Raw genomic sequence first — 26,592 nt, 5'->3', positions numbered from 1 at the left:
AAAGATGTCCTGGAGAAGCTGGTATAGTTCATTTAGCATGATGATCTAAAGCCTTTAAAGGTATGTTATCACACAGGCTGCAGAGAATGCTGAATAGTTTTTAGAGCTCTTGGCATTTGGGTTTTCAGAAGGAAATCAACACTATTATCTTTTCCTCTGCAGTCAGTGTTTTAGATGAAATGGCTGTTTATCACCTTTTACATTATTTGGTTATAAAACAGAATTTCATCCTGACCCACAGATACCTGCAAAACAAAGATGAGGTGTCATCTGTAAATACATTCGATTTCCCAAAGATGAAGGAAAAAAAACTGAATCTACAGCTTTCTGGGGCATAAATCTCATGAATAATATCTCATTCTTTGCACATACTTTGTCATTAGCTCTGGAAAATCTTGTAAATATGATTTTTCAACAATAAAACATGTGCTTAAGGCTGTATTTTATGTACAGTATGAATGAAGAACACAAAATAAGTAAATCATTTTTTGTTTTTTCTATTTGCTTTAACTTGTTTTTGCTCCATACACTGCAGAACTTTATTTTCTGTATATAAGTCAAATACAGCAACTTCCTTCCTTACAGTTTGGTCCCGTTAAAGCTGTAAAGTCACTGTTACTGACTTTTTTCCTGCAAAAAAGCTGAAATGATATTAAAGAAAATATACATCAGAGCTTATCTGGGCAGCATGACACAGCTATACTCAGGTAATATTGCCATAAAGAGTTGCACAAAGTATTTCTGTGGATATCATAACTTGAATTAAAGGATAAACTTAGAAAAACATGAAACATTTTTCAGCATGAGAGCAGATACTCCTGCCTTCACTCACTGTGTTAACAATTAAATCACTTAAAAATGAAACACATTATTATTCTTGGCACATGGTGATCATCCATCTATTGTCAAGAGTTTTTTTTGGAAAGCTTCACCTTACTATTGAGGTAAAGAGCGAGAGCTGATGATGTAACAAAACTTCCTGAGTGGGAACAATACGGAGCTCGATGTCCGAACGTCTAAACATTCAAACAAACGCCAGTGCTGACGCCGCCTGAAGCGAGAGGCGACATGTGAGGCACTTTCAGGACGTCTGATCAGATGAAAGGCAACTTCGGCCAAGAATTTAGAGACCGATTGTTACACTGAGATAATTAAAACAAACATCAAGGACTGTGTGTGTGTGTGTGTGTATAAATCTCTCTGCTGGCCTTTGTGTTCAGAAAGGCACTTACAATATTGTGCAAGGTTTTGCAGTGTAGCTTGTACTTTTACAAAGTAGGATAAAGATCTGTAAAGTCTATCAGTCTTTGGTCACTGCTGAGGTGAACAGCTTTGGTACTGTGGCTATGTGCATGGTGATATGCAGGAAGCAGCTTCCAGTCGTCCAGATTGGTTCACAATTTGCCACTGAAGTTCGCTGCAGTTCAGTTACAGGATCGATAAACTCTCCGGCTGATGATGGTTGGACCCGGCGCCCACCTCCGCTTTATGTTGAGAGGTGGAGAAGCTCTGCACTCCCCCTCCTCTGGACAGGACCATCAGCGTGTCCCCTGACATGCCCCCGAACTCGAAGGCAAACGTCCCATAGAAGAGCATGATGAGCGTGCAGTAGACCCACTCAAAGATGGCAGAGGCGTGCTGCAGAGCAAAGCTCTCCTGGCAGAAGAAAACTCCACCTGGTGATCAGAGGTTAAGGAGAACAATGGCTGCACAGCAGGAGCGAGACAACAGCAACGAGCACACAAAACCCAAATCCTAAAGAGCTGTGGTCTTAATGGAGACCTTATTTGTACAGATGTATTTTTTTATTTTTTGATGTATAAGTTTGTTTCAGTAGTGAGATGAAATTAAGTTTGGGAATGCTCAGAAAAATATGTCAGATGTCTCATTGAGTCAATATCTTGGCAACCATAACCTTTGCATACTTGACAGACTGTGACTGCTGTGCAGAGGGTGGACATGATTCAGCTCTGCTCAAACAAGGGATGTAAGGCATTTTTTCTCCAGCAGAGGGCAAAGTAACACATGACAATTTACATGCATCATCCTTAACAGGCTCGCCACAGTCATGCATGCAAACTGTAAGTCATGCATAAGAAAACATAAAAAAACAACAGATGATTACCTACACAACACTAATTACATGTGACATTCACTTCAGAGTCTCACAAAATTCCCTGAAGTTGTGGGGAACTGCTCTGCAACTACACTGAGAGGCATAAGACAGGATACTGAGCACCAGGGCGATCAGTGCCAGCAGGGCCATCCCCAGGCGAAGGTGACCCACTCGATACTCCTCCTGGGTCTTGGCCAGTCTGTAAGTCAGAGCCGACTGCAGACACACAAACAGCATGCTGGACGGGAAGGCCACTCCTGCTCCGACGTAGTGGAGGACTTTGGCAAAATCCACCTGAGAGAGAAATGTATGAAGACAGGTTCTGTTTAGCTGCAGGGAAACTGCATGGGATGAGTTTGGTGAGAATTACTTCTGTTGGAGGGAGAGGAAATGTAGGGAAAATTAGAGAATTTGCATTACATCTTATTATTCTATTATCACCTAAACTTTGGACCTTTTGTAACTGTACATCATCATACATAAACAGTTGTGGTTTCTGTCCCTTTCTGTACTTCAGTTACTTTTTTATTTCTCCACTTTTTTAAACTCCATATTTGTTCTTTTTTTTGTTTGTTTGTTCTCAACCATGCTGGTGGCATATCTCTATACATGGCAGTGCTGCTCAGTCAGTCCACCTTTGGTCTAGACCTATCAAAAGGATTCCCATGAAATTCGGTTCAGATATTAATGGTACCCAAGGGACAAAGCCTAACTGGTGATCCCCCTGACTTGTGCTGCCATGATTTCAAAGTTTCCACTTATCATGAGAAATATCCTCCATGGATTGGAGCTAAATTTTGTACAGAAATTCATGATTTCCAAACAACTGAGCCAACTTTAGAAACTCACTGACTCTGGTGCCACCACGAGATTCACATTTGTGGTTTTGAATGAAATGTACTGAACACTACTGGAGGGATCGCCATGAAAATTGGTAAATGTTCCCTTCAGGGTGATTCCTAATAACTCTGGTGAATGCGTGACCTTTTTTATAATTTGTCTGATACTTTGATTTATTATGAAACACCCTCAAAACGAATCATTCTCAGCTGACTGGCTCTTGATCTTCTCGTTTCACAGACCTGTGAGCCATGAATTCTGACAGATACACATATATTCATTTTATCCTCTTGCTGTCTCACATGTTGTGTTTAACCAAATCCTTAACCCTCAGAGACATGTGCAAGAAATTTAGCCCTCAGCCTTAAATCCAAACCAGAATAACTCTCTCACAGTTGTATGCCTCCGCCAACCTGTTTAGGTGAGTTTTGTGAGGTAACATTGACCTTGACCTTTGACCTATGACCACCAAAATCTTATCACTTCATCCTTGCATCAAAGTGAATGTTTGTACGAAATTTGAAGAAGTTTCCTCGAGGAGTTCCTGAGATACTGCATTCACAAAAATGGGACGGACAACCCTATAACACCTATAATAACTGCTCCAGCCACACCAGCCTCTGATCTGTTTCTTTGTGGGATTAAAATATATATACATATATATATATTAATTCACATCTGAGCATCACAAATGACACATAAGCACACATACACAGAGGTCATGGCGACCTAACACTGGCACTCTGGGTAATCAGTGTTACAATATCATCTGACAAAAGAATGTCACACAGGATGAGGGCAATCTGCACCAGGAAAATATAAGATGAAGAGAGAAACTGGGAGGGAAAAAAGCAATAATACCAATTTATAAAGGCAACAAGATCACGTCCATTATCATCTGTGACTCTGAAAGAGATGAGATGATGTCAACTTGAACTTCAGAGGCGATAAGCAGAGAGATAACCTTTTGTAATGTAATGAGCTCATTCAGTTTCAGCGTCACAGACCGAGGAAGGGAAGATCTTCCCTGCGTTTAGTAGTTCCTGTATCCTGCACAAACTCACACATTTACACACACATACTTTCAAATGCAGCAGCTGGTAAGATGATAACACATCCTGCACATGGAGTTAAATGAATGACAGATGTATTGTGGGAGACAACACAGCTGTTTAAGCTGCATAATTACAGGGAAGAGACACAAAGAAGAAGCAAGCGTGCTTTCAGGCTGGTTTATACGAGGGTGCTGGTTCAACACAGAACACCGTCAAGTTCTCCAGTCGTGTCTGCAGGAGAGAGAAATGGGGAGCAGTGAGGAGGCTGAAACCATTTCAGAGCATAAACTCTAAAATGTCACAACAATTAAATTGGACATGGATGTTCTGGGAACGTCAACACCGACATATCCACAAAGGTTCAACTGCAGACCTCATGAAGCCAGACCAGATTGGAAAATTTCAAGCCTCTCTGTTCAAGATTTTCTACATTTTAGATTTGTATATCCACCTAAAAATCATTTAGATTTTTAGATTAGATGATATTATATAAATATTATAAAGCACTGTCCTTTACTGCTTTATCGAACATCTAATAATTGATTGCTGTTCCTTTAAAGCTTTAATGCTTTCGAGTCTGCATGTTCTCCCTGTGTCTGCGTGGGTGTCCTCCACAGTCCAAAGACATGCAGGCTAGGTTGTAACATGTCTAAATTTCCCTTGTTATGTTAATGCAAATGGTCGTTTGTCTCTCTATGTCAGCCCTGTGATAGACGGGCAATTTGTCCAGGGTGTGTCTGTCTCTTGCTCAGTGCCAGCTGGGATTGGCTTTTGGGGAAATGTGTATAAAATGATGCAGGAGACATCTAGAATATTTTCATTTGATGGAATGATGGTCCAGCAGTACAGTCAATATTTCATGGAAAATTTTGAACTAGAGCTTAAATGATTTTTTTAATTAATATGTTAGTCGATCCACAGAAGCAGTTTTGATAAATGATTAATCACTTAATCAAACATTTATCAAGTTATAAAAAACAAAATTCTCTGGTTCCAGCTTCTTACATGTGCAGATTTGCTGCTTTCCTCTGTTTCTATATCATTGCTAATTGAAAATATTTATTTATATTGAACAAACAATCTGAAGATCTCTAGGGGGACATTTATATATTGAGAGATTATTGATCTTTAGTTGCACAATACAGAATATATATGATACTATTTGGATTTAAAATGCAAAACTTGTCATTCAGGGGTTACAAATGAGGACAATAACAAAGCCATCGATGAATATGTATTGAAAACATGCTTCATAAGTAACAATGCTTCAGTACATCTCCGTTCTGCAGACTCTCTTGTGGTGGGATCTGTTGGGTCTCTGTAAATTTTATAAGATAAAGAGTACAGTCTACATATAGACTCTATATGTACAGTGCCTCGAGATAACTTCTGTTGTGAATTGGCGCATATATAAATAAAATTGACTTGACTTGACTTTGGCCATCTCATTCAGAATTTCCTTAAAACACCATTTCAACATCAACACTTCATCTTCCAGATGTAAACAGCTGTCCGCGTGTGAGCGAGGCTGTTTATCACTGAGCAGATGTGGTGTCAGTACAACACGGGTTTATACAGTACATCACTGACTCAACGCCATGTTTACTCTGAGGCAAACACTGAGGTTCATTATGTAAGACAGGGAGGACGGTGCCTCAGCCAATCACCAAGAGGAGGAGGACCACCCTCTAACCGCTAATGGATGAATTGGATGGAGGACCCCCGGACTGAACTGTGCCCCAAAATGTGGCTGAAGGGGCCCAGACGAGTTCAGACAGAGCAGGAGGAATCTGAGACGGCAGCCTCACATGACCACACAGAGGAGCGGGCCTCACTACAATACTGGCACTCTGCAATATGCACACACACACGTGACTGAGTATAACCACTTATATCACACATACAGAAACACACATGGCCAACAGTGGAAGACATATTCAGAAACTTTACTTAAAACATGCAACAATTCAGATTTTTAAAACAACAGTGTATCGAATAACAATGTGAAAACAATGTGGCAGTGTGAAAGGTGCCACTCGTATTGTTTTGGTTCACTCTCACTGTTCACATAGTGTCGTTTTCAGGTGCTACAGCAGCTGTTTTCAGAGAAAACGCTCTAAAAAGCCACTGTCCACTACCAGCTCAGCAGCAAACAGCAGACAGACACAGTCAGAGAGCAGCTGGTGAACACAGTGGAGCATTTAGCAGCTAAAGAGTCAGAGATTTCCCACAGGAGGAAGTGGAGACCAAAAACAGAGCTAAAAGGGAGAGAATACTGGGCTTCATATTCATCAGGTGCACACAAACATGACTCCAAATGAATGATAATGTTGCTCTGTAACTGCTGGATGTGTACATAACCAACTGTTTGCCAACAAATTAATCATATCAACTTAAATGGTGATGGTATGTCAATAAATCTGACCTAAAAATCAGTTAACACAGGTTTAAATAAAGGTGGTAACAACACAATCTAAGTAGTAGTGCCACTGGAGAAACATTTTAGAATGAACCACTCTCAGTTTGTAGAAAAAGGACAGTTTTTCCAAGTACCTTTAAAATGAAGTGCAGTACTTGAGTTTGTCTCCAACAATGCACATACCTGAATTTCAAATGCTGAGCACGCACTACATTCCTGGCAAAAACCCCACAGTTAGCACATGTTCACCGCCAGATTTAGCTCATCCAGCACCTGAGGCGATGAGCACTGGAAGGGATGCGTACAGAACTGTAGCTGTAACTGTAGCTCTTCTCTGTGGTGAGTCTCACACCTACAGTAGAGGTACAACCCAGCACAAAAGGCGACCGTCAAGTTGAGCCCCTTTTCAAAACAAGTGCAGCCTTTATGACAAGAGCTCGTCCTTAAACGGAACTTCTGTCGAGCGTAGTGAGAGCAGGAAAACAGGCACACAACACGCAGCCGAAACGTCTTGTTTTTAAGATCACGCTGCCACAGAGAGGCTGCCAGACAATTTCCAGACAGAACAAACAGAGCATCAAAGGAAATTTGCCTGGACGGTCTATAAAGTGCTGAGAGACTGCAGGAGAGAAGAACATCAGAGAGGCTCAGCAGCCACGAGCAGCAACCAGCAGAAACAACACATACTGTTCGTGTGCACCGAGACGACTGCTTAATACATCATTAGTGGCATAATCCAGTAGATTATTCCAACTAAGTGATGTAATTGGATTATTGTTAGTATTCAATTCAGAATGGTAATGAAGTAACAAAGTAGGATGTAATAAGACTTAAGTCATATTCATACTTGAGCATTAAGAGGTTACAGCATGAAAATGGAGCTGTTCCAGAGAGATCTGTTCTTCAATAACAAGAACTGTGATTGGTCAGCTTGTGTTTTCTACTTCAAAAACATCATAGCATGATTACCTGGTTTTTAGTAATGTTTCATTTCTGTGCTTGATGACCTTTTTATGGCGGCATCCTGACCAGGTTTTCCTTATAAAAGGAGGCTGCTGGCCCCAAAGGGACTCACCCTGCTGTCACAGTACAATCCTCTCTGTTCAGCCAGAAACAGCTTCACTGTTCAAAGCCACCACACTCCATTGACAAAAACAGTAATGTGTGTTACTTTTACTAATACAGGGGATCTGAATACTTCTACTTTCTACACAAACTAACTAACCAATCAAGGCAGTGGTATCCAAGTAAGCTTGGTGAAATTTCTTTATTTGTTAATGGAGTTTGGTAGTGATAAAACAAATGTTTCTAGATCTTATTCTTTAATAAAAAGATCTATCTCAGTAGGAATCAGAGGAGACTTAACCATCAGTAAAGACGATTTACTGGTGCAAATCTCCGACCTGCACAGAGAGCTTGTCCATTAGCTCACAGTATCTTGAGGACTTGAGCTCCTTTGTGGCCTATCTATGTTACCTCCGTACTGTTTATGTTATACAGAGGCCACAGAGACCCTCTGCTGGCAGTTGCCATGGCACTGACCCATAAATCATGTAAGGCCTTATCCAAGCAGCAAAGTCAACAGCAACATTAAATGGGGAAGAACTTAATATTTTAACTTTCTATTGAATTCTAGTTGGAAAAAACACAGAATTAAATATCTAACAGTTTAAAGGCTGCTACAGCAAAAAAAAAAAAAAAAAAAAATGCCCCGCTGACTGTTATCAAACTACACCTGCAGCACTCTACAGAAAGGACCAAACATCCACCTCAATTTCAGACAGAGTAATTGTGATTTACAATAGCCGGAGGTGGTGATAATCATAACAGTGAGATAGCAATCTCTCTCTCTCTCTCTGTGCATGAGGACTTATGTAAGATAATTATGTAATGTACAATTTTGAAAGTGCAGCATTTTTTGCAGGGACTTTGATGTGATTGTTTTCATGAAATCAATCCTTAATTGATTTTTCTTTTTCAGCTATTGTTTAAGTCTGTGTGCTACAACTTTAAATAGGTTATTAAAATGATGTAAGAAACGTTTCTTCTAACTGCATTTTGTTTTACCTTTGTCATAACCTCCATTCTCTCTTCCTCTCAGTCTTTGGGTCCCTGATTCTTGATTTTTTGATCCACACAACAATCTCTGAGCCAGCAAGATTGAATGCCTGCTTGGTTCTTTTATAGGGAATTAGCCATTTTAACTACAGTGCTCGCCGACACTATTTTGCAGAGGCACCATCGCTGCATCCTGGGCTTAGCACCGCCCAAGACTGTGATTTGTGGTTTAAAGAAATACAAACAAGCCAGAGCGTTAGCAGAATGATAATCAGTGCAGCACTGGAGAATGACCTGGTTATACAAGACTACCAAAGTGGAGGTGGTCTGTACCAGATTTCATGGCAATCCATTTAAGAGTTCTTGAGATTTTTCAGCCTGGACTGAAGTGGTCAACTGAGCGACCAGAAAAGGCGAAACCTGCCTAAAGCCCTCATTGTTTCAGTATATATATGATTATGGTGAATCTGGGACCATTGTTGTATAATCATGTGTCAGTCCTGCAGCTTCAATGCAACTCACTCCGATCATGTTGTGATTACCTGGAAGTTTCCCACCATGATGAGACCAGCAGCACAGATCCACCCGGTGGAGAGGCCGGCCGTGTTGAGGACACAGTTCTGGTGTTTCTCTATGACGTGAGCGTAACGCAGCAGACCAATCAGCATCACTGGAAGAACAGACAGAGCGGATGTTAAAGAACAAAGAGCTGTGAAATGGAGTTATATTTCGTCATTCAGCTGTGTAACCACATTGATCTAAATGCATACTCTTCCAGGAAATATGCCCACACTACAAACTATACTTGAGATGTTTTGTTCTTTTCCTGCTTTATGCTCTTGGTGAATGAGTTCTTTCTCTCAACAGAAGAAGAAAAACAAGCTCAGGGTGCCTTCTGCATCCAGACAAACACAGAAATTATCTTTAATGAGTACTGGTTTATTCCCAGTTACAGTGATTCTTTCTGGATACAAATGTGTAATTTCTACTGTCACCCTCACTTTTCTCCCCACACCAATCCATAGTTTAAGCTGAGCCATGTCACAGAGACCCTCATCTACATCACTTCCAACTTTTTCTGTTCGCTCACAGCAAGGAGTTTTACAAGCTCTTAGCATTTTGCCTACAGGATAATGTATTCCTCTGGTTGGGACTGCATTTAGTCTGCTGGAAGGTAAACTGGTTCGCACTCAGAGATAAAACTGTTTTTCAAAATCACATTTCCTGTGTTAACATACACATTCTACATATCAAAGAAACATCCTCATGAATGTATCGGAGCAATTTGCCTACATCCAGCCAGGAAAAGCATAAACCTGGCTTAACTAATACAGATGTTTCAGGCTCAGTAACTGTCACAGTCCAACCTCTTTTAATCAAGTGATTAAAGTAGTGTCGGTACCACACAGAGGAAGCATCAGCTCAAATGTTTGTGCTTGCTACTAATTTGAATTATGAAAGAAAGATGCAGTAAATGTGAATTTTCTTAACTCTGTGTGAGTGAATTATTTTGGCTTCAGTTGGACCTGCAGCAGGTAAACAACACCGAGAGGCTCTGCAGTCAGGGCTGAAAAAATGTCCATAACTTACTGTATTCTGCAGGTTTTTCTAGGGAAAACATAAATTAATTTACATTTTTATTTACGACTGACAGCATTTAAATATACTAGTCTCCACAAAAACACTAGAACTAAAAATCTATCAAAATTAAAACAGTAATGAATGGTGCATTATCTGTTTCTATGTGAAATTTAATTGGATTTTAAGTCAGTAATACAGTAACATAGCATTTTTAGTTCTTTTGTTAACAACTATTTCTTGACAAGGACAACATCTGTTTTTATCATAACGTGTTATTTGCTTGGTTGATATAAATGTGTTCTAATTATTACCATTATTATTAGAAATTCTTATCTTATTGGGTTGTATTTACTGTATTTGCCATTCACTCTGTTATGCTGTGTGTGCTGTTGTTTTCTTCATTTGTTTTGTATATTTGCAGATGTTTTCTACTTGATGCGTGATGAGCTCTTCAGGCTACCGTACATTTACATCCTGTATTATTTATAATTAATGACATTTGTTTGTTGTGCTGGAAATATTTAGGAGTTATTTTTGCACAAGGTTTCAACTTCCTCCCTCCTCTGCTGTTTTTTAGTTTAACCTACCAAGTTTCCTGAGAATGACTGCAACAGACTTTTAATATGAAGGTGGTGAAGCAGCATCAGAGGAGCAGAGAGATAAAAGAGTCACATCCTGAAATGTAAAGTGATGATGCTGCAGATCTCTGTGTGAGCAGATTCCTGATGTCTGTTTACAGAAGGGCTCCATCAAAGCTTCACAGCAGTTTCACATCAATCCTCACGCCGTTCACATCTGCTGCTCATCATGCTGCAAGCTACAGAGAGCGACTGTTTTGATGTTCACGTTGTTAAGTCCGGCGGCGAGCCCAGCGGTCAGTTTTTGATCACTGAGTGTATACGCAGTGATAAGACGCCATGTTTTTGGCTTGTGGGGTTATCTGTGTGCTTCACTGCTTGCAGCACTGCAGGGGGGCGACGCTCTGATACGCAGGACTACAACAATTACCATTCTTCTCATCTTCACTCACACCACACCTTTGAGTTAAACAAACTGCTTCACAAACATAAACGGAGTATTGTTTGTAAGGGCAGAATAAAAAAAGGGGGGAAGCTTTTGATGCTGAGGAAATTTCCAGAGTGTGAGCTTACACACAGCAGCAGCACTGTGGCCTTCTTTTAGAGCTGAGATAATTAGATGAATCAAGATACTGTATAATCTTTTATTTCAGATCTGGTTCCAATTAAAAAATAAGATGGATGGATTTGTTCAGATCCATTTGACAATGACAGGATTCAGGTTTTCACATGTGATAATAAAGTTAATATCTTTGGTTTTCAACTGTTGGATGGACAAAAAACAAGCAATATGAAGACCTGAGTCAGGTTAGGCTCTGAAATATTTGTCACTGTTTTCTCTCATTATACAGACAAACAATTAAAGGACTCTGTGTAACATTATGGGGTCTATTGGCAGAAATGGAATATAATATACATAAGAATATTTTTATTTAATTGTTGTGTTTGCTTAGAATCAGCCATTTATATCTACATAGGGAGCTGGTCCTATTCCATGGAGTCCACCATGTTATGCCACCATGTTTCCACAGTAGCTCAGAACAGACAAACTGAACACCTATTGCCAGGAGCAGGTGGTGGTGACGATCACCTGCCAAGAGCTTCAGCCATCATTGTGTTTACAATACAAAGGGTTAGATACACCCTCTGAGCAGCGCTATTTCTTCAGGGCAGTCTGGAAAATACAGTGCATAGCTGTTGGAAAGTAATGAGACGGGCCAGGGCTAGCTGGCTAGCATGCTAACTTTAGCAGAAGAAAACAAGTGATAGAACTAGAAGCAAAAGAATGCAGAATGCGGCTAAAAACACAAGTCTGCCAAATTACATTCAAACTTGAGGTAATGAGTAACTTTGATTCTACCACAAACTCTTGACCTGTGTCTGTAAAGTCATGAAAGATGGCAGGACGCTCAGTGGTGGCTTTGTAAGATAAATACCTCACACAGAAAAAAAACCCTGCACTGAGGCAGGTCAATGGGCTTGTTAAACATCCCCAGATTCCAGCAGTTTCTCAGAAAATGTGTAAGAACCAGGTGTGCTCTGGTGAGAGGTCAAATAAATGACACTCAGACTGATTGTTTAAAGAGAGAGCAAATATGCACCTACAGTCAGGACGCTCACGTCAAAGTTAACCATTTATTGCATCATAATACGCAGTGTGGTGATGTGGCTCTGTCTCCAACCCTCAACAGAGCCAGAGATGCAGCACTGTGGATGTATAGTATTGTACAGCATGTGTTTTAATGGAAGTCTACTGTCAGCAGTGTGTCGTGCTGAGTTAAGCCTACGTGATCTGCAGCACTACACACTATATTCATCCAACCAACCCAGTTCCTCTCACATCCTACATCAAAAACTCAGGCAGTGCCTGTTAAAACAAACTACATGAAAAATTACAAACACAAGCTGTTACCGAATAATCACTACCATGCCACCCTTTCCTCAGGGTTTGAAGTTCTCCCTCTAGCTCTCTTTTTTCATTCTTAACACAACTATTCTATCTTAACATAACTACTTCTGTCACTTTCCACTCGAACAACTAAACATCAACACTATGAATGTCTTCCAGGAGAGATATAATGAAAATGTACACCAATATCTCCATATTAAAGCAACACTATGTAACTATTTTACCTTAAAATAACAGCTTCATAAACATTGTGATGGTTCATTGACTTGTAACAGGGAGAATGGAGCCTCTGTCATTCACACTCTGCTCCCTGAACACCTGTTCTTGCTCCATGTAACTTTGATGAGCAGGTACGATCTCCCTCTAACTGAGTGATAGTCAGCGGCTTCAACTGCTGGAATCAGGGCCAGCAAGTTCAAGAGTAATGCTCAACTGTATCAGTTAAAAAGACTTAGAAGTCATTAAAAACCAGCAATCATCTCCAATATACAGCCAGGAAACGTATCAAGAATTATGAACAGAGTGGAATATACATTGTGTGTTCAAACTGACCCTTAGTTTAAACTTTTGCTACGAAACTTGGCAAAAAAATCAAGGTAGCGCGTGCCACTTTGGCTCCTGCAACTGCTTGCTCTCCACAATGTTGGTGTCAAAGACCTGTAGTCCATTCAGTCATTCATCCATTTATTATCTATCCCATTTATCCGTTAAGAGTCACTAGGGGGCTGGAACCTATCCCAGTTGACATTGGGCGAGAGGTGGGGTACACCCTGGACAGATCGCCAGTGCATCACAGGGTGACCTGTAGTCCACCAAGTTAAAAATGTCAGTACACCTAATCTTACTACGAAAAATTCTGAATGTGCAAATTCTCAGAACCATGACAAACGTTTATACGGCAAATAGAGAAAAAAAAATCAATAGTGGCTCAGCACATCGGGCGATGAACTCTGAGTAAACCACCCAAAAATAGATGTTTCAAAGCAGTTTTGGCCTATAGCACTGCCCTCTTGGCCCGAGGGTGAAAGCTTGTTGGTCATGTGAGGCATAAAAATGCACCATTCATGGCACAGAGTAAATTTTTCCCCCTCAGTGAGAGGGGGTGAGGCAGCGGATTCTGAGGAACAGAGACTTAGCTGGAGCCAAACAGCTGAAACAACAAGCGCATGTACAGAGTCCTGTTCAACCAAGAGCAGTGTGGTGCGTAAATGTGTGTGAATGGTGTTCTCTGCACACAAACCTCTGTCTGAATAGTTTTAAACTAACCCTGTACTGATACTCACCCATAAAGGATCCTGTGCTGCATATGAGGCTGAAAAAGCAACTCTCAGGTGGCAGCGTTCCACATTTACTGCAACAAAAACAGAGAGGAGAGGAGGGTAGTTAGTATGGGCTGGCTTCCAGGCTCAGTGGGCTAAAGTTCAATCAGGTTCTTGCAGAGTTCAAATCAGATCCATAACCTCCTGTTCTTGCTGCTGTGGCCTCCTACTTTTGGTTTCTGTCCTATGTTTTTTTTTTTACTGTGCAGGAATTGCATAAAAATAGTCATGAAAACGCAAAGAGACCTTATATGTGTCCTTAGTTACTCTGTGGTATTAAAACCATGCCAGTATTTTTTTCTTGGAAAGCAGTTTAGTAGAGAAACGACTGTCTATAAATGGAGAGCGACAGTCTTGCTGGGAGGTCGAGAGAAGAAACGACACTGGGAACTTTATCTTCAGATCAAAAGCTCCATGAAAAATGTTACGAAACTAAAACATGAGAACTGTAACAGCAGCGTTTTCCCCTATTGAAGGCATGCTGGCAGGTGTGTGAGGTGCATCCACAGCACAAGGAGTCACAAGAGTTTCTTGTTTGCATTTTATGATGGATCCACCACACGCAACAAAAGCTCCTCTTCCTGTCGAGGTGAAGAGGTCCCCCTTTCTCCTTCCCCCACCCTCTGACTGCAAGCCTCAGTCGGGCAAGTGTGGGCTTATCTCACAGCACACTCTGCAGCTGCTCAACAACATGCAGAACACTTTATCCAGCAACACTGAATACCTTGTGGATACATGACTATACAAACTTCTGTCTGATGATCAAATGCATTAAAGGAAGAAGAGTGTTTTGTATTCACCCATTGATTAGCATTAGCATCAATTCCATCATTTTATGCTATTTGAGAGAATTCTGCTGCTTGTCATTCAGTACACATGGACTAAATGACAGGATGTTGTGCTAAGACTTTGTTGCACTCATATTCATTCTTGATATTAATTGATTCATCCATGTAGCTGGCATGAATGAGCATAAAGAATAAAGAGAAGGAAAGACTGGTGTTCAGATTCTCTCTTCCAGCCGACATTTGACAGCAATCAATGTTCTGCTGCAACTACCTGTCTTATATTTCACATATTCCACAAATACTCCAGGCTACACTGTGTGCAGGGTATCAGTGTTTGGGTTGAGTGTACCAACAAAAGAGTTTTTTAAAAAAGAAGCAGAACTAAAGTGACTATCCCTCCATCCTCCCATTCGATATACTGTTCATCCATTTGTGGGTTGTGGTGGGGCTGGAGCCAATCCCAGGTGATATTGGGCAAGAGGTGGGGTGCACCCCCAGTATAATGTTCACTATCATGTGCAGTATTATGTTCATATCACTGCCAGTGTTACTTTTCAGTGTCAGGCACTGGTTCTTGCATTACTCCTTATACACTTTATATTTTATTTTTATACTTATATTTAATATTCCACAATAGAAAAGCCCCATTTGAAAACCCAGAACCCAGAACCTCCTTGCTGTGAGGCGACAGTGCTAACCACTGCACCAATGAGCCGCCCCTTAAAGCAACCATCTATTGTTTAAAAACACAAAAAACAAAACCAGACATAGCAGAGCACATAAAAATGACTGATGCAAACCACAGACCGCAGCGAGGCAAGCATCTATTTCACATCATTCCATCCATGGTCACATCATGTGTACCGTGTGTACTCTGTGTTTGAATGATATTATTACAACTGGGAGAGCAGAGAGAGGAACCTCTTACAGTTCCGTCACTGATTTACCACTGTGGTTACAAGAGATGGCAGTGATTCCAGCAACTCAATGTCCACAGTGTGCACTTATTTGATTCATTCAATATCACACAGGGAAACCAGTTTCACACAGTGGCACTCCTGTGATACCTGTCAAGGTGGGGACACTGACCTGATGAGTGGTATGTTGTCCAAGGTGCAGCACAGTACAGGACCCCTCTGTAGTGGAAGCTGCTCCTCACATGACTCATTATAAAGCCTGTAAACACACACAGACATGTTTACTTCAGTCTGCAGACAGATACTGTACGTTTGATTACAGAGACACAGCTCATTTGGGCCTAGCTGACATCACTGAAACCGATACATACTGCAGTAGTTCAAAGTTCAAAAACTAATCCCCATCTCAGGAGAAATTTTTACTTTTGCTCACTAAAGAGCTGCCACAATGGGTCATAATGAACTTCTTATAATGCAGGATGACTAAAGTAAGCAAACTCTGTTAATGGTTTGCGCATCAACTCTGACATGTGGGGCATCACGGCTCTTGCTCGACGCAAACGACAGTAGAAAATTAACCCAAAATATTTTTAGGTGAAAGGTCTGTTAATTTGAATGTTTTGCTGCTGTGCTATTTTGATAACAGAAACTGTGAGATTTATCAGAGTTTATCCTCATCTATCATCATACAACATCATCTATATTGTATAACAATCCCCACACTGGAGTGTATTTTTACATGAACAAGAAAACTAAAACCTGAGAAATGTTGCTGTTTCATGAAGAGGGGAACACATAGGCATGATCTATTATCTGTTGGGTATAAAGGTTGGTCAGTCTAAAGGCCCGTGGCCCAGTTATATTCTACCCGTGAGATGATTTTTGATTTTCTAATAACACTGGCCTGGTTCCATTTTACCCCACACTGCTCGCACTATAAACCCCAACATGCACTGCAACGTTTTGCAGAGGTCGTTTGTGTTCTCTATGCCAGCTGCAGAGGTACTGTTATTAATGAACACGGCAGGTGATTTTAATCCATGTTTAGGTTTCACATACCACTCGCTACCAGAGATAAATCTAGTTTGAATTCCTCATCTTTCTATTTTGTCTGTTTGTCTTTATCTTTGCTCGGACTATCCAAACAGCCACATACACTCTTTCCTCCCATCATGTCAACATTTGCCCCTGCAACACTTTATTTTCTTAATGTCCACTCCTCCTCTTGATCTCTCCACCTCGTGGCCTTGGCCGTGTTTGAATTAAAGAACTTGGCAGGAAGCGGTGGAGCGAGGGGGTGAGGGGGTGGGGTGTTGAGAAAAGATTCTTCGTCCAAAAACGAGCCTGCCGTGAGCGACCTACGTAAACACACCGGCTGAGAAAGTGCTGTTTTTCCTTCCTCACTTTTCACAGTGGGCATTTGTGAGGTGACGAGTAATTATTCACAATCAGTGAGTGACATTTGAAAACTCATATTTTCTTTGTGTGTGTGCATGTGTGTGTGTGTGTGTGTGTGTGCATGTGTGTGTGTGTGTGTGTGTGTGTGTGTGTGTGCTGTACCAGTTGTGCACAGGGCAGACGTGCTGGTTGTACAGGGCCATGGCATATCTGCAAAGTTAAAGCAGAGAAGAATCAAAGAACTGAACATGAAGACAGATGATAAAGCAGATAATATTTTCAGATGATCTGAACACAATCTGTCATGCAACAGCTACAGTGTCACACTGTGAATGAAGGACGAATATATTGAGATTAACGTGAGCCCAGGCTCTAAAGTACAATATATTCTTTCACCAAGATAACACACGTCATAGAAAAACCATGCTGTTGCTTTCACTGACTTGTCTTCGTCACACATGTTCTGTGTCTGTCCGTCCGTCTGGCTGTATTTTAACCTGCTCTCTGACGTCAGAGGAACTGCTGATGGAACCCGTCAACTACACAATAACCGCCTCCTCAAAACACACACAGCCCGGCCGCAAACCTGACATAATTCATTATACGCATAAATGCACTATGAATCACATTTTAGGACTGCTGCTGAGAGCCTTGCTCAGAGGACAGACACAGCTGAAAATGTTCAGTGTCTGATTTCTAGTAGATAGAAACACTGGTCTGTTGGTCTGTCCACCACTTTAGTCGAGACTGAAACTTTCATATAGACATTCATGGTTCCTAGAAGATGAACCCTACTGACTTTCTCTGGTGTGATGATGAGGTTTTATGTAGCAAAAGCTCACCAACTACTTGGTGGTTTGCCATGAAATTTGGCACAGACATTCATGTCTCCCTCAAGGTGATTTGTAAAAACTTTGGTGATACTCTGACTTTTTAACTAGCGCCATTATATGGTCAAAATTTAAGATTGTCTAATACTGAATACCTGCAGAACTGATGTTTGCATGCTAGATGGAGAACATGGTAAATATTATAAAGAGCCAGAGAGAAACCAGATCTGCCAGGTTCTGCTCCAAGAGTAAGAAAACCTCCTTTGTCTAAACCTCATTGATGTTTGTATCTATGCTGATAAAAGTCTTTCTCAGCAGTTTGTGTTAAGATAGGACATAGACTATTTAATGAAATTGTTTTGTAGTGGAGCTTCAGAATATGGAGAGTAAACGCCAGGTTCATTTTTTCAGACAGGCCAATGAAAGAAATGCTGAATGAGACATTACACAGAGTCACATAAGGTAATGAGACAGAAGCTTTTGTCTTGTCTAGTCTTGTTTCTTTGATTTTTTACCACATGCAAACAATATGTTATCTGAAGCTTAAATATATCAAGGTAAAGAATAAAAGAGTCTTCACCACAACAGCAACAGATTATCAGTTTCTTTCCAAAACAGCCTCAGACATGTCGTGCGACAGATAAGACACAAACAGGAATCAGCCAAACAAGCTGCTGACAGACGTGACTGTGAGAAAATTAGACATGTGATAGCTGGAGTGCCTCGATTGATCACTGATAACAGAGGGACACACGGGTCGGAAGAATTGATTTGCCTTCACTTGAACAAACAGTCATAATGTGGTAAAGGGAATCAGAGCGTTTTGGTTTGAGCTGCTGTGGTGTTTGATATAAATACTTCACTTGGATTTGGTTCAAATGCAAAACATGAACATTTATTTTTACAGCCTCATCCCTTCAGTCTCTCCCACTAAAACTTTACAAGCGGCTGAGGCAGACAGGTGTCAACGTGTCTGAAGAAGAGCAGCGCTGACAGGACGAGGGGGATTACAGACTCGTCTCTGACAGGGAAAGCTTTAGAGACCTAGTGTGAAAAATTCTTGCATCCACTTTTACGAAGGTGTGAAGAGCTTCTCACAGAGAAGACTGTGTCGATCCGCTCACACCAAGGAGAGAAAGGAAGAAGAAGAGAAGCAAGAGGACAGTTGAGGAATCTGCTGGGTTTGTTCAGGGGTTTAGCTCAGTGTTTAGTCTCTCTTTAACAATAACTGACGTTCAACCACAGATATGTAGTTTTCTCTGAAAATCCCTTAGAATCAATAGCCTGAAACAATAACTGGAAAATGTTCTGGGAAACATGGTTGTGAGCAGCCAGGGGAGACTTTAAGGCTACTACCTGATTCTTATTGGTTTTTCTAATTAAATTATCTTTGTCCTGATCTTTCTACTTCCCCTGAAAGCACACACTGGAGTTATACAAAATGTAAATGAGGTATGATAAGTGACACACAGCTACTGCAGGGCTCTGACTAATTATTCAATAAAGGGTTACTCTATAAATAAAGGGACTTACAGAGACAGATAAAACAAAGTCTGGTCAAAATTGATGCAGCAGAGGCAGAGGTAACCTTGACTTTAAATACCTCAGCTGAGATCAATACCACTCTCATGTCTATATGGTATATATAAAACTACAGTCAGCAGTTAGCTTAGCTTAGCATCAACATGTATTTGTAATGACGCAAAATGTTAAACTAGTTGAATCTGTAAACTCATGTTTTCCTCTCCTTCCAGACTAAATTAGTGTTTTTCTTGTCCCAAAAATTAAGATTTTCCAAAACAACCCCCTGTGTGTATGACTGAAAATTTCAGCTTGGTGTTTCAGTGTCTCCAGAAAAACTGAGCTTTTTCAAAACAATGATGCAACCCAGTCCACTCTGTGGCTGTGAGCCAGTATCAGATACTATGAGGATGACAGGCACCAGTATGGCTGAATACACAGCAGGGCTTAACGTGGACGTAGTCTAAGTGTCTAAGTGCAGGTCACTGGAGTGGTGAGGGAGTGAGTGATTTCAGACACAGCCAGGTGCACACAGTTAACCTGGTTCTGTCTTGTTGTCACTGTGTGGTTGCTAGGAAACCAGTGGAGACTTCAGGGAGTCAATAGTCCAGCACATAAACACCCATAAAAACCACAACATGTCACTGTTGCAACTCAGTTCATGTATGGACTAATAAACAAACTATAACTCATCATATCTACCAACAATATTTTGTTACCTTTGGACAGAACCAGGCTAGCTGTTTCCCCTTGTTTCCAGGCTTTATGCTAAGCTAAGTTAATCAGCTGTGGTATCAGTCTTCTGATCTAACTCAACTATAGGCATATTTCCAATACGAGTCAGAACTCTTAAATGTTTTCACAGAGATAATAATAATCTTCTGTTAACAGTGAAAACATTGTTAAAAGTAAAGTAACTGAAACTGAAAAGTTACTTTACTTGCATCTATTTTGATTGGTCAGCACAACTTCTTAGCTGAACCCTCTGCCTCAGCACATGGTTTTGCTGAGTTTTTATCATACACCACTAATGTCTGTCTGAATACAGTTTAACCATCTGATATGAGACTGTATCACCTCCTCTGTTCTCCCACAATGCTCTCTGACTCAACAATCTTCCAGGTGAGCAGAGGTATACAGTACTGTCTCTTTTTATCTCTAGAAAGTCAACCAGATGAGACTCACATTATCTCCTTTATTAGGATTAGAGAGCCTTTAGTAACTTCATTCTACTATCTCTCTCAGGCCTGTTTCACAGATTTTAAAAGCCCCTGCTCTGGGGCTCTGCCATTTAGAGCAATGTGCAGAGGGACTGGAGAGCGTCAGAGGTTATTACTGCTGTTAAATTCCAGTCTGTTTTAAAGGTTTTGGAAAACAGCCCACTTAGATATGCATCTCAACTAGATATTTTTAAATAACTAATATGTTTCAGATTCATCTATCTATTGGAGATTTTTTCCTATTCACCAGAGGTAGCAAGAAGAAGCTTCAGAGGTGCTGGCAGGCAGATTTTGTAACCTTTTCACAGAGCTAGGCTAGCTGTTTACAGTCTTTATGCTAAGCTTAGCTTGTGGTTGTATCTCCATATGTAGACATGAAAGTGTATTTCCCAAACCTGTCATTCTAATTAAGATAGCAGTCTTTTTCATTTAGTTACTTGTCAATGGCATCATACCCTCTCTGCATATGTGTCAGCCATATCTGCCAGAAGCTTCAACTTGACTTCTTACAGTTTTAAGCAATATTTTTAAGATAGTTTATATATATATATATCTATATATATATATATATAATACATGTGATTACACTTCAGTACAGACTTACAGATGTCATGTAGCTCTGTTTTCTCCAAAATGGCACTACAGCAGGTCCCGCCACCTGTTGACTCGTACTGGCAGTGTGACAGATGCTGAATGACTCTGCCTGCTCATTTCCACTATAAAAGCAGCTCTTGCTGCATGCTGTCGCCATGTAAATAGCTACAGATGTGACTGCTGTGTGTGGGCAAGTGATTAGTAAAAAAAAAAAAGGGGGTGGGGGTGGCTGATGGATATGGAAAGCCCTTTGAGCTTTTATTACACATCCTTGATATCAGGCGTCATTTTCCTTTACTAGTTTGACAAAGTTGCACTAGTTCAAGGCCTGATAAGCTTTCCCTCTTGCTAACTGCTGACTCCTTGCTCACTGTCTGTGCAGAATAAAGCATGCTCATTGTCAGAGGAATTGTATTTTCTATGAAGAGCAATGAAAGAAAAGTATAATTGTTTTCCTGTTATGCTGATTCACTGCTTGCTTTATTTCTCCTTTTTGCCTTTGTAAAAGACAAACACAAAGCTACTGCATGTAGTCCTTTTTGTCTTGTGAGCGAGTTAAACAGACAAGCATCCATGGCAAGCCCTTTGAGCATTTATTACATATCCTTGATATCATGTGTCATTTTCCTTTACTAGTTCAACAAAGTTGCATTAGTTGGACATCTGCGCGCAGTAGTTTGCAACTACTCTTACTAATAAGCATTTGACAGCAACTAGTGACACTTTTGTCCAACTAGTTCGCATCATCTGTTTAACTCGCTCACAAGACAAAAAGGACTACATGCAGTAGCTTTGTGTTTGTCTTTTACAAAGGCAAAAAGGAGAAATAAAGCAAGCAGTGAATCAGCATAACAGGAAAACAATTAAATAACTTTTCTTTCATTGCTCTTCATAGAAAATACAATTCCTCTTACAATGAGCATGCTTTATTCTGCACAGACCGTGAGCAAGTCAGCAGTTAGCGACAACTGCAGCTACAGTTGCTAGCATGATACTGTAAATTTAACGGAATCCTGCTGTTGCTAAAATTTACAGTTTGCAACTGTTTTTGTTAAAACGGTTATTTCCTCCTTTTACAGTAAAATACTGACGAAAAGATTAGCAGTTAATTACCGTTATTTGCACTTAACAAGATGCAAAGTATATTTACAGATTTTCACTGTGAACTGCAGCACATATATAATGCATAATACTAATAGTAATACTACATAATAATACATTAATTGACTGCTAGGAAAAGAGACTACAGAAATATTTTTTCTAAACCTTGTGTTTTGATAAAATACTCCTTAGTAGTCCTACTATAAAACACCATGTTTTAATACATTGAGTAAACTTCAACTTTTAAGACAAATAACTCATCTTCAAAGTATCTTTTTGGACCATTACTCTATTTATTAAGCTTGTGAAAATAAAAAAAACATTCAAGAACATTTAGGACAAATTAACAGAAAAACAGAGTGAATAATCTAGACTTGACTTAGAGTGTAGTTAAGAGACTAACAGTGTGTGAGTGTGTGTTCACTGACTTATATAAAGTCCCACTCAAAGTCCATTCATTTCTTTAGTAGACTGGAGACATGAAGGTTGACTGATCTTTTTCTGGGTGACTCTGCCACATCCAATCGTGGAGCCTCTCTCTGGATTTATCCCATTGAACCTCCTGAAAAACAAGAGTTGGTGTGAAAGAAAAGTTTACAAATTGAGATAATAATAACATAAATCCTTTATATAGCAAATATTTTCTCCTAACAACATTGTTCTTTACTACCTTAGCTGTAAATGATGTTACATTTATAATCTTTTTTAGGAATTACACATTGCCAATCAATACAGTTTATAAATTCAATGATATTTTCCTCCACAATGAGGAGAGAGAGTTTATTTTGATTAGTGCCAGAAAAGCTTCCTTAACATGATGATGTTTTACCAGCTCCTCCAGCTCTAACTGACAGTAGTATTCTGTGCTAGGCTAAATAACATCAGACCACAGGCCAGCTAACTAACGTTAGCTAACAAGCGCTCTGTCAGTTCAGGCGCTAACTAATGCTAACTAATGTTAGCTAACAAGCGCTCTGTCAGTTCAGGCGCTAACTAATGTTAGCTAACAAGTGCTCTGTCAGTTCAGGTGCCACACTCGCAGTGAAGAACCGCTGTTTACATAAAACGAGCCATGTCGTTTGGAGACGTGCTTTTGGCTAATCTCAAAAATGAACTAAAATTTAACTAAAGCCTAATGCGCTTTGCATTCACTTACAGAAAACAATGTTAGCTAAAGAATCCTAAAGATTGATTAACAGGTCAGAAGGAGATCTCGAGCCTATTAAAACTATAATAGGACGAGTTAATTGGAGATGTTATGTATGTATTTGATGTGAATGAGCAAAACGAATTGGCTCTTACCTTGTAATCTGCAGGATGAAGGCGGGTGAAAAATTCGTCCAGTCAAAATGTGAGCACATGTGTTCTTTGTCTTCCCAAAATGCAATTCAAAAATACAGCAATGTACTGTTTTCTTTCATTTAAGCGATTATATTGTAAAATACCGTAAAATGAATACTGTAGTACTGTAAAAGCAATTTAAAGTTTTTGTTACAGTGTAGTGTGGAAAATTGTGTCACAAGTTAACTAGTAAGGCGAAAAAGCAGCCAGTAGTATAGACGTAAGCGATTTTGCAGTTCACTATTTAACAAGTTAGACCTTAGGCCTTACTAGTTTGGTCTAGTCGTCAACTAGTGCGCCAAAAGTCTTACTAGCTGGGATTTTGGTGCTATTAGTGCGGCATGAGGTCTTACTAGTAAGGCTTAGATGCGAACTAGTTGGACAAAAGCGTCACTAGTTGTTGTCAAATGCTTACTAGTAAGAGTAGTCGCAAACTAGTGCGCGCAGATGTTCAACTAATGCAACTTTGTTGAACTAGTAAAGGAAAATGACACCTGATATGAACGAGATGTAGTAAATGCTCAAAGGGCTTGCCATAGATGGAGGGACATACAAACCAGACAAGCCAGAAAGAATTTAAAGGATCACTGTGCTACAACGCAATCGTACAGCAAGTCATTACTGCCTCCAAAAAAGGAAACAGTTTTACGTGTATGAACTTTGTATAGCCAGCTAAGGTCATTGTGATCACTGCAGGGATAACAGATGCTCATGTACAGACAAGTGCAACTCTGCAGCACTTTGCACCACAAATTAATGCAAATAAATAAAAGAAGTTTCCACAAGACAGACAGCAAATGTTGGTGTATTTACTTACACAACCCATATTCCAGTGATGGTGAAGACAGGCAGGCTGACAGGAAGGATCATCCAGAGGGACATGATGATGACCACCTGGAGATCAAGATGCACTGTCAGTTTTACAGTGCTCAAACTATGATCAAATGAACAGACAAATGGACCTTGTGATAGATTTTTGCCTCCACTGCTGTTTCCAAGGTGAAGAATGAACTTTGAGCCTCAGTCTTTTAGTTTTACATTAGCACCAGTTGACATGGTGAGACAGGAACTTTTTGAGCACCTGGTGTATTGAGGTTACCCTGTTAAGTGTTAATATGAATGTAATGTCTAGAGTACATATGGACAGTATGTGTCAAGCAAAATGTGTTAAAATGTCTTATTTTGCTTGAGTGATTATCAAACTTGTGATAGTGATATTTTTCAGCTGATTATTTTCTTGGTTAATCTATTGGTCTATGAAATACTGGAGAATTGTTCAAAATTCCTGTCACAGTTTCTTAAAGCTCTATAACTGACTGAGAGATTTTAGGCATTTTTCTCAGAGATTTTAAAGATTAATCAATTATCAAAAATAGTTGTTAATTGACTGACTGATTAACTGACTTCTCGTGACATAAATGCTATTATTTTAGATGCTGTAGCATTTTGTTAAGTAGTACTATATTTTTTCTAAATGGGTATAAGAACTACCTTTGCTCAGTCAGAACAGAGGAAAGAGAAATAATTCAGTATAGCTATGTCTGGTAATATATATATATATATATATATATATATATATATATATATATATATATATATATATATAAGTTACTTTATCTACTTGGGTCTTACCTCTCGTTTCTTCAGGGACAAATCTTCAGTCTCTCCGTCTCATCTCAGCTCCTCCAAACTCGGGGGAAAGTTGCAAAAAGTCGCTGCTCCTCAGTCTGAGCCGCTGCGGCTGATTTCATTGTCCAGATGTGACAGAATGTGACGATGTAGATTCATCACATCGGGATCAGGATCAGGATCAGGAGCGGAGACCACTGAGCGTTTCCCTGCCTTCATTCATCCCCCGCCGTCTCTCTCCTCCGTCTGTAGCCGGATTGTTGTGATCAGACGTGGACGGAGCAGCTGGAGTCAGTAACTTTTAACTCCTCCCAGCTCACACTGATTGTCTCCAACTCACTGAGAGGACAGGTTATTATTTGACAGTATACTGCTGCTTTAAAGCGCTTTTATACAGTAGAGAAATGAGTGCGCTTGTTCTGTGTTATCAGCCCGTATAAGCATATACAGTTGTGTGGTGTATGTGTGTGTGTGTGTAAGTGATTGTGTTGACCTGTGTGGGATCAGCTGCTGCGGTTGTTGTTACTGTTGTGGTGTTTTTCTCTCTTTTCGATCACGGATCATTTTGTTCTCCGTCTAGTTCCTGGAAAACATATTTCACAATTTCATAGCAGATCAATTACACATCACTTACTGACCAGTGAAGTCTGGGATATTGTGTTTCATGTTATTATTTTCCCTTAAGGAACTCGAAATGTTTTCCAAGAAAGCTGGTATGATGCCTTCAGGTGCAATTTGTAAGCCCCTGTTTCGTGTAGGAAAACGCCAACTCAGAGCGGAGGAAAACACATTCTCTCAATTACTCGTACTTCATGCCACTTTATACTCATTTTCTGCTACATTCCAGGAGGAAGTGATTTACTTTTTGCTCCACTACATTTATTTAGCAGTTCACAGTTCATTTTCAGGTTAAGACTTTACAAGAAAAACATGTTAATCTCATGAAATACAACACCTTGTCATGTTACAGGTGTTTACAAGATGTCTGCATCTCCACAAAAGAGACATTTCACCTTTAAACATCTCTAACAGTCTGAGGCACAGAGGGGGTGAACTGTTCCATTAGTTCACAATAAAATTACCCCACAGACCACCCAATTAATTTCCTGTTTCTGTAATTAACAACACTACAGTTAACTGGATGACTCTGCTCAGTGAAACAGTTGTTTTTCCATCAGTTGATGTTATTTCTAAGAGGCTATGTTTTTTCCTCAGAAAGGTTATTGAGATCAGTAGATCTGTTTTTTGGAACAGACAGTAAATTCTCCATTCAGCCCCATGAAGAAGCACTCACCAGTTTTATACAGATCATTTCTGATTTTGTAGAATAGAATAGAATAGAATAGATCTTTATTGTCACTGTTCCAAAACAATGAAA

At 40.0% G+C, this 26,592-nt stretch overlaps 1 protein-coding gene across 1 annotated transcript; it reads right to left on the bottom strand.

Moving 5' to 3' along the window:
* Positions 1-481: 481 nt before the first annotated feature.
* Positions 482-25,652, bottom strand: LOC108891986 (transmembrane protein 150A). Its single transcript, XM_018689387.2, has 8 exons — positions 25,218-25,652; positions 24,403-24,479; positions 17,141-17,188; positions 15,753-15,839; positions 13,840-13,907; positions 9,031-9,158; positions 2,233-2,410; positions 482-1,676 (listed from the first exon to the last, which is right to left on the bottom strand). The coding sequence occupies exons 2-8, from the start codon at positions 24,465-24,467 to the stop codon at positions 1,429-1,431; spliced, it is 822 nt and encodes a 273-aa protein (XP_018544903.1). The 5' UTR covers positions 24,468-24,479; positions 25,218-25,652; the 3' UTR covers positions 482-1,428.
* Between the last annotated feature and the right edge of the window lie 940 nt (positions 25,653-26,592).

The sequence above is a fragment of the Lates calcarifer genome, linkage group LG23 (assembly GCF_001640805.2).
Source record: "Lates calcarifer isolate ASB-BC8 linkage group LG23, TLL_Latcal_v3, whole genome shotgun sequence".
Classification (NCBI taxonomy): Eukaryota; Metazoa; Chordata; class Actinopteri; family Centropomidae; genus Lates; species Lates calcarifer.
Note: the sequence above shows the minus strand (reverse complement) of the source record. Positions and strands in the feature narration are given on the sequence as shown.